We start from the raw sequence: 9,809 nt of genomic DNA on the forward strand, positions 1-9,809 counted from the left end.
CTCCCGTGTTCCATGTTCCAGCACCACACAGCACAGCGGATACCACTATTCCCTCATATAATTCTCTCTTTACACTCATACCAAAAACTGTCTCCACCTCACCTCTCTCGCTGCCTGAGCCACACACACACACACACACACACACATTATGAAGCCCCAAAACTCCTTTCCAAACTTTACCTTTGCTCGCCTCCCTCTTGCTAATACTTCCCAATACTCTAAGGCACAGTTCCATACCGCTTCACTCACCAGTAAGGCCACGCTCTCTCTTCCTCTCCCTCTCACTGCACCTGAAATCCTTCCATCCACACATCCAGACACACATCACCCCTTCTTTTCAATTTTGCTTCACTCTACACTAGCACATCCAATTTTTGGTCTATAAATATTCTTCCCATCATCTTCCTTGTACTTGCATCCACACCACATCCACGCATATTCATAATTTTTGTATAATAACAATAAAATATAAAAAATGCAGGTAAATCAAAAGAACATATCAAATAGGGCCTGTGATTTGTTATTCAAGCAAATCAGATGTTTTCTATTCCTTTTGCACCACACACACACACACACACACTCACACACACACACAGATTATAATGCCAGCTTTTTTCATAACTAAATAGCAAACAGATATTAACCCTTTTTCACTTACCATCTCACAGAACACACCCTTTCTGTGCATCAGTTGTGTCACTTTCAACCATTGTCAGTTTACATTTGCTCAAAGATTACTTTCATGGTATTTTTTGTAGAGACACTTGCCAAGGGGGAAAAACAGACAAATATATTTCTTTCTTTGTTTATAATAAAGCCATACAACTTATTTGGAATTAACCTTATAAATAAATGATAAAACAGATAAAAAATATATATTATATAATAGAGTTGAAAGAACTTTACTAGTTATAGCACCTGCATGATATTACTTCCTTATGTCAATGAATGCATGAGTGAGGCTCCCTCATTCACCTCACATCCACCTCATGTCTCCACCTCTTCATCTCCTCATCTCCCTTCTCCTTTTGCACCTCATGCTAATAACCAAAGAAGCATAAATAGTACATCATACACTGACAGTTCCAAAGTCAGAGAAAGTGGATTTTTGAGCCCCAAACATGCCTCAGCTCATCAGCTTCTCTGCCACTCAAGCCTGATCTTGAGACACAGTGTTCTCTCATCACAATTATTTTCAAAAACAAAGAGTCAGGTCCTCATGGGCGTTTTCTTCTCATTAATGATACAGAATTCTTGTTAAACTATCACTAGAATCATGAAAACACCCTTGGAAACCACAATTAAATTCCCATTGAAGGTAATCAAGATGAGACACAAACATTTACGAGTGTGGTCCCAGATACTGACACAGCTGTATGATCTTCATTGCTTTAAAGAAAATCTAACGAACTTTGAGGATTCACTAAGTTTGGTCACTCATAAATCCACAATGGCAAACTATGAAACTACATCTCAGAAGAATCAAGTCCTTTTCTCCAACAGTGAACACAAAAACAAAACAGCAATGTTAGAACAAAGGGAATGTCTTGGGATGTCTGAAGTGCCTTGCTTAGAGTGGTGACAGAATAGTAGTGATGAGAGGTGCATCCACAGGCGGCCACACAGACCAACGCAGCCTCCCTCCACACGCACACACATACACACACACACAGAGGTTGTGGAGGGGATGAACAAATGCCTCAGTACATCAGGATGCATGCACACACACACACACACACACACACACACACACACACACACACACACACACACACACACACACACACACACACAGAGGAACCCAACAAGTGGTCACCATCTGGGAGCTGCATCCTAACTTCGGTCTTTTATACTCAATGCATTTTATCGGTGGTCTTGCTTCACTAACTTACACAGCATTTGGGACATTTGAGTACTGGCACTTCACTGCCTGGGAGGGTCAATGAAGCACAGTGTGTAGGGCAGTCTGATGTTCCACTGATTCATTCCAACTGTCATAAATAATCAGGCATAGAAAAGTCTCCCCCTGCTTCAGTATCTGCCAAAGAAGCACGGCATTCACAAGTCTTTCTTGTTCAAACTGTTAACACAGCAAAAAGAACGATGCATTTTCGAAAGGTATTCTTGCTTCAGTGGCTGAGAGCAGCACAGAAGCAAAGCATTTGGGACACTGTAACTCTGGGTTTGTTCCGGCAGTACAGGAGAGTTCGCTGGGGGCCGGAGTGCCTCACGCCTCCTTCAGGACACCCACCACCCCTCAGGTATTGGTGTCTTGTGTACTAATAAATACATTAGTAGTAGTAACTTTAGTCTTGGCCTTTGGTGACTATTCCTTTGGACTTGAGTGCATCACCTACCATATGTACTCACTCTATATTTGATCATTTCCAGATATTCAACAATCATCATCAACATTAACGTTGCTCTCATCCTTTTCTCCCTTAGGCTCCATGTTCTTTTTTTTGTGCATGCTTTGTTTGTTTCCAGCAATGCACACTTTATGCACCTTCCATCCTATGTATAAGTTATGACTAGAACATATTAGCATCATTGTATGTTAAGTACATCTATAGAACAATAATAGGATTTGGGTATCATCAAATTTGCATGTCTCTTCGTTTGGGAACACGAAAACTCATGTGTAAGGAGTTTCCGCGCATGAAAGGAGCCAATTCTGTCCGGTTAATGTTCTTGCGCCTGGGCAGCGTCACATCGTAGCGGATCACGTCCTCGCCGTCGTCCTCCCGCAGGCACTTGTCGTCCAGCGTCTCGTGGGCCAACTCCCACCGCGACAGAGTGAGATTCGACCTCTGCATTCGCAGGTCTGACTTGGAACCCCTGAAGTCACCAGAGGCCCTGAGGTCACTCTTCGACCCCCTGAAGTCAATGGCTGCCCTGAGGTCACTCTTCGACCCCCTGAAGTCATTGGCTGCCCTGAGGTCATTCTTGGAGCCCCTGAAATCCCCTTTCATGCCCCTGAGCTCTTTTGGTGTCCTGAGATCAGACATGGAGCCTCTCAGGTCAGACCTTGAGGACCTCACTCCAGACTTGGGTAAAGTCCTGAGGTCAGACTTGGAGCCTCGCATCTCAGCCTTGATTCTTAGATCAGACTTTGACGAGTGGAAGTTGTTCCTGGAATCCCGCAAGTCCCCCTTGGAACCCCTGAAGTCTACCTGGCAGGTGTGTGTCTCAGGTGAAACAGGCACGACCTTCCTCACATTGAGCTGGTCCTTGGCACGGGACACTGAGCCATTACAGAGCTTCTCCCAGGGCTTTGTGACAGAGGCAGGGTCATTCTGAGTCAGGGAGGACCTGCGACCGGCACTGATGTCAGCATAGTCATCCCAGGACATGACACTGGCGGCATCTCCTCCGTCATAAGAGTCGGAGTGACACAGCCGCTGGTTTTCCATGCGGGATTCTTCACAGTCATGACAAGACACACCGCTGTCCACATCAGAGTCCCTGGTGATGTTGCCCTCCTCTGCCACAGGCCTCTGAGACTCTGACATAGGACGCAGGATGTCGTGGATCTGGTGGGAGGTGTTCTGGAGGTAGCGTGTGTCGTCCAGCACCAGAGAGGCACGTCTGAGGGCACGATTGGGTTGTTGATGGTGTAGCGAGCGCAGCGTCTCCTCCATGTCAACGCTGAGGTGCTGCCCTTTGCTCCTCCGCCGCCGGGATGCTGGCACCACCACTGAGGTGGTGGCCTGCTTCTGTGGCTGCTTGTGCTGGTGCTGCTGCTCCTCAGGGATGGTGGAGTGGCACAGCGGAGGCACAACAAGGCTGCTGTAGCCATCAGTGAAGGTCGGACTGCTGCTGGAGTCGCTGGAGTAGGCTGAGTCACCATTGTCATTCTCTGGAAGTGGGTAGAGGTGTTCCGAGGAGGCTGGGAAGGAGGAACTGTAGGTGTGGGGGGCATAGCCATCATGGTAAGCTGTGGTGTCCTCCTCCTCTTCCTCCTCCTCATCTTCCTCCTCCTCCTCCTCCTCCTCCTCAAGGGACGGGCTGATTATTGGCGGGCAGATGGGGAGGGCAATGGTCATCCAGCGGTGGGTCAGACATTCATCTACTGTCATTCTGTCACTGTAAGGCAAAGGGAAAGTCAGTGTTGTGTGATTTTAGTCCTTCAGGTATCTATGCATAGTTCTGTATTTTCTTGCAAACACTAAACAATAATGAAAGAAGGCAACAATAAACTATACAATCATAAAAAAATAGAATGATTTAGGTACAGGAACTTATTTTTTCCATGGATGTTACCACTACATACATGAATAAGGTGTAATACAAAACTACTTTATGAGTCGTTGCACACCTAATAAGTTTGTCCCTAATGAGATCAGGAAAAATGTTCATTGCTACCTGGCTCACTACAATTTTACTTTGAAGAGAGATAACAAAAAATAAACTCAATCCATCCACTAACCAAAGATCGGACCAAACCTTTGATGAGCCACTGAATTAACAAACAAAATAAAACAGGAGAGAGAAAACACACACACACACACACACACACACACACACACACACACACACACACACACACACACACACACACACCCACCTCGGTTTTTTGACAAGAAGGTGACAGATGAAGTCCTTCGCCTCCTCGGAAATATCGGAAAATAGTTCGTCTGGGAAGTCCACCTCTGCCTGTGTGATGCTGACAAAGGTCTCCTGATCAGTGTCACCTCCAAAGGGCGTGCACCCCGTCAGGAACACGTAGGTCAGTACACCAACCGACCTGCAACAGAAGGGACAGGTCAGGTGGTGAGGAAGAGAAGGGCTGGCTAGAGAAATATTGTGAAGCTGAGAATAATTTGGATAGGTATTGAATCATCTACCTATCTTTCTTTTTTGAGAACTGTCAAGCTGAGAATTCTTTACAGGTAATGAATCATCTACCTATCTTTTCTTTCTCTTTTTTTCTTTCTGGAGAATTGTCAAGGTGAGAATTCTTTATATAGGTAATTAATCATCTGCTTATTTTTTGTTTGAAGAGAACTGTCAAGCTAAGGAATTCTTTATAATGAATCATCTGGCAATATTTCTTGTTTGAGGAGAATTGTCAAGCTGAGAATTGTTTATTAGGTAATGCATCATCTACCTATCTAATGAACAGTCTTGCTCAATAGATGAGTAGCATCCAACACTCCCTTCAACTGTACTAACAATCTTCCCTTAACCTTGACTCCTCTCACCTGCAAAGAATTCATTAGCTGTCGGGTTTTGTAAGCAGACCGCCAGTAGGTCAGAGATTCAAGATTGAGGGAAAACACAACACAAAGAGGAAATGAGTGCAGAAGGTTACCTGGTTCCTGATCATGACTGTACCAAACTGACGTCACCACAAAGCATGTTAGTTGTAATACATATGAGACTGGCTTGTGAGAATTGTAAGCATGAAGAATTTGGTGTGTGAATTTCTGGTATTCAGAAGAAAGGAATTTGGCTGAGGAATATCATGAAGCTAAACAAGTAGTCATCAGTGTATGTCTAGTACTGAGAAGACTGAGAATTTTAACTGAAGAGAATTGTGAAGCTAAAGAATTAGGTGTATCAGAATTTATGTGATGGAAATGATGGATATGAATAGTTAGTTGTACTGTGTGTATGACTGGTACTGAGAGGGAAAGCATGAAAAAATTTAAAGCTTGAAGAATTTGCATGAGAATGTTTGGTGTTTTGAGGAAAAGAATTTGGTCAAGCACTGTGAAGCAGAAAATCAAGTAGTTAAAATGAGTGAAAAGATTGGGCAGAATGAGAGTAAACAAGAGTGAGCGCTCCTAGACAATAGAAGGATCTGAGAGTGAGGCATTATGAGGAAAAGAATTATTAACTGTTTCACTGCTAATGACAACATGACACCTGTTATTTGGGGAACCCCACATCATTTTAATGGGGAGATAACATAACATGAGGCACTAAGATTTATCCTCCTCCACTCCTCTATCATGCCTTGTGCCATCAGTGATATCTTTCAAAACACCAAACTTGCACAGCACACACCATTCATCTTGAAGGGAAGCTGCTGCAGTCAAACAGTTAGGGACAGAAAAGGCAGGAATTGTTGTGTTAGGATGGTAAGCAGTATAATTCATTGACATTTAATGTGCCGTATATCTTACATCAGTAATTAGCACTCATATGCATCAGAAATGAAGGCTTACTGGGAATCTAAATGTCAGTAACAAATACATGAATGAAATTAAGAAGCAAAACTATCCAGCTAAGGTTGTCAACTGATAAAGACACTTCCTAAAGTATAAATTTAGAGATGATATCATGTTAAAAATGTAACCCAGAATTAGTACATAAAATCTAAACCACATGAAACCTGAATATCAAATGTCTTAATTGTCAAGGTGTGTGTAGTGGAGAGATGGAGTCCCACATAAGACAATGGCAACAGAGGAGAGGCACAAGATAAGGGCATTGGTATTGGTGCAGCCTCGCCTTGCCAGTGAGGTGAACACAACACAGCAGTGCCACATGTTGGTGTTCACAGCTATTCCTCTCAGTCAGGAGGTGCAGGAGACTGATTAAAATTCATTAAGGTCAGCAGGCAAGCCTCACTTTCTTGAATGGTCTCAGAGTAATGACCCTTTAGGGATGCATGCAGCAAGTTAAAAATGAACAATGAATAATAAAACTTTTATCAATTTTTCACCACACTTGGCATCCTGCATGCTATCTCCTCAAGACAACACATAGCTCATCCTCTTATTACAATGTGTATTTTGTATCAGCTTTTCCTTATATTTCTAAAACACTACCATTCATGAATACAACTTCTCACAGTGCATAATCATCTCCTTCACTATTTTCCCAGTGTCAGGCATTGGGCCATGTAAGAGTCTCCTCCAGCTGTGTCTCTGCCTTGCATCTGTTGTTCCTATTCTCTCTCTCTGTGACTCATGACTATAACTTTTCGTGGCGAACAATATAACCATTAGGCAGAGTAAGGCAAGAGCACCGCGTAAAACAGCAGCAGAATGCTCTAAAGAGGACAACCGGGAAAATAAGATGATGATTGTAACTGCAGAGAGGCAGCAGCTGATAAGGATCTATGCCAAGGTTGCACCAACACCACATGCTTTATTGCTGCTTGTCCTGCCTCACTGGGGGCCGTACTCTCAAATGATTCACTGCCTTATCTTGACTACTTCTGAACAGCCTCTAGTGGAAGATATTGAAATTTTCAGTGTTTTGATGCTTTCAGTGATAGTTTGACAAGAGTTCTCCATCATTAAAGGGAGAAACATTATGAGAGCCAACAAATTATCCTTGTAGTCTCTGAACATGTGCTGATGAAAATTTAAAGAGCTTAGGAATACAAGCCTCATCACCACCAGACACACAACACTATGTTCACCATACCACAACCCTATCCTCACCACACCACACCACACAACCCTATGCTCACCACACCACACCACATCACACAACCCTATACTTACCACACACACAACCTTAACAATCACCACATCACACCCCCCTTGTGCCCCCCTCGTCCTCCTCCTCCTCCTCCACTCTGAGCAAGGCCAGGATGTGAATCCTTTATCTTTATTCAGCTTATTGACGTTATTAATTTTATCAGCATTAGTTTATAGTCATGTGTCATGTTTGTGTCTTGTGTGTGAGGGTGAGTGTTGCCTTCTAAGACATGTCAAACTCAAGAAAATTACCAATATTTTTATGTTTATCTACAATTTACTTCTTCCATAAAACAGTATCACCTTTTTGTGTTTATTATATCTATCTATTTATATCACTCATCCTCAGACTTCCCCTCTGGATCTGAGGTACAATAATAATCAGTCTTTCGGTTCCATTCACCAGCAGAAGACACAAACAACAGCAACACAAACAACACAGCAAGGCCACATACCAACGCAAGGAAATTTTAATAGAAAAAAAGAACTTTCATCTTTTTCTTGCAAACCACAGGATACTCAAACCATCACTCTAAAATTCACAGCATTGCAACATCCATGCAATACTATTTTTTTCCTTTTTACCTTGGTACTTTCATAGCAAGGCACACTCGATGCAATCACTCTTATAAAAGTATCAAGTAATTGGTGTAGTGAGTATCAAATGTTTGGCAGCAAGCTGACAATAAACAATAATCTTGGCAGTGTGTCCAAACTCACACCAAGGACGTGAGAGTGGTTCCCTGAGTGAGGCTCAGGATGTGGTGAGCTACGAGCAACAAACACACACTCAGCCCACCCAGCATTGTGCACTCACCACATATCGGTGGCCAGGCTGATGGGCTCATAGTTGATCACTTCGGGAGCTGAAAGAAAGAGCATGTCTATAAATAAATGTTACACAGAGATGACACTGAAAACTGTGCATTGAAATCACTGATGCATGAAGAAAAACACGAACACCAATGGAATGACTAGAATAACTTATGGAAAATATTTAAAGACAGAACAAGCTAAACAAAAAATAAGAGAAAAATGTAAACAAATAAAAGGAAATCCCAAATTATATAAGAAGTGAACTTAAGCACACAATAAGAACACTGCACAAGACTACCTGATCCACACAAAGCAGTTAATAACCACTTCATGCATCCCACTGTCACCACCACCCATGAATTCACCCAGCCTCCTCTTGAACCTGTCTTGTTCCACCCAGTCACAACCCTATTCATGAACCATACCGGCAAAAGATAAAACACTTAACTCACAAAACAAAGGCACAAGAATAGAAGGGATGGCACAAGAGTTCAGTGGCAACTCCTGTACAAAGCAAACCTAACTTACATCCACCTATCATCCCTATCCTTTATTTTGTTTTATAAGGCTCCCTACTGACTTATGACTTGACAAAACACATCATTCACCTAACATAAAATCCATAAAACCTTACGAGTATCTACTTCTAAGGCTCATAAGTCTATGTTTTCTAAGGCTCTCAGATAACTGCAAAACACACCAGACTCTACAGACACTCACCCACATAGTCTGGCGTTCCCATGATCTGTGTGATTTCTGAGCCCTGGGTGATGACACGGGACAGACCAAAGTCCACCAGCTTCACACCGGCCTCAGGGGAGTCGCCCATCATCACCAGGTTCTGGGGCTGCCGGGCAAGGAATGGGTGTGGTGAACAGATGTGGTTATGTCTAGTGTAAAGGGAGATATGACAGACTGAAAACTACATGGAGACATAAAAAGGCACCAGGCAGACCAGGCATGGTTTGGGAAGTGCTTTGACTTGCAGGTGTGTAATAGAAGTTGATGATGGTTAATAGGGACGAATTAATTACCGAAAGGATAAGTTATGAAAGTGGAATTATTATTATTATCTTTTTTTAATACAACATAAAGGTCAATCTAATGCAAAGAGTATACGTTAGTGAATTGAAAACAAACAAAGTGATTAGTATATTTTATCAAGATTACAACATGAAGGTTAAATGAAGATAATAATAAACAAGAATACTACTGGATGGGAAAATTTATTACCGAATATATTTCTTTTAAGATTACAAGGTTTGAATATAGAAAATGTAAATAAAAGTAAATGAAGAGTATCAAAAACGCGTGATAAGCTCTCCTACTGAAGTGAAAGGAAGAGGGAGGAAGAGTCACAAATGGAGTTCAGAAGGGGCATGGGAGGGAAGCTAACTGGCGGGGAATGATGTATGGGCATGGATGAGGAGACATAACAAGGACGAAACGAAGGAAAAGGTGAGTGAGTGCTGCTGAAAATTCAAGAGGAGTGAAAGGAGGGCAAGGCTGAATAGTGAGACCATTTCAAAACATACGTATGGTGAAAGGAAGGAG

At 42.6% G+C, this 9,809-nt stretch overlaps 1 protein-coding gene across 1 annotated transcript in view; it reads right to left on the bottom strand.

Annotated features, from left to right (window-relative positions):
• Positions 1 to 793: 793 nt before the first annotated feature.
• The window catches only part of LOC135090036 (uncharacterized), a 110,611-nt gene continuing 101,595 nt past the window's right edge, over positions 794 to 9,809 (bottom strand). The window contains exons 4-7 of the mRNA XM_063986266.1: positions 8,976 to 9,102; positions 8,257 to 8,305; positions 4,568 to 4,747; positions 794 to 4,086 (exon numbers count right to left, since the gene is read on the bottom strand). Of these exons, the coding sequence (XP_063842336.1) occupies positions 2,598 to 4,086; positions 4,568 to 4,747; positions 8,257 to 8,305; positions 8,976 to 9,102 (1,845 nt within the window). The 3' untranslated portion in view covers positions 794 to 2,597. The remainder of the gene's footprint in view (positions 4,087 to 4,567; positions 4,748 to 8,256; positions 8,306 to 8,975; positions 9,103 to 9,809) is intronic.

This window comes from Scylla paramamosain, chromosome 34 (assembly GCF_035594125.1).
Source record: "Scylla paramamosain isolate STU-SP2022 chromosome 34, ASM3559412v1, whole genome shotgun sequence".
Taxonomy (NCBI): Eukaryota; Metazoa; Arthropoda; class Malacostraca; order Decapoda; family Portunidae; genus Scylla; species Scylla paramamosain.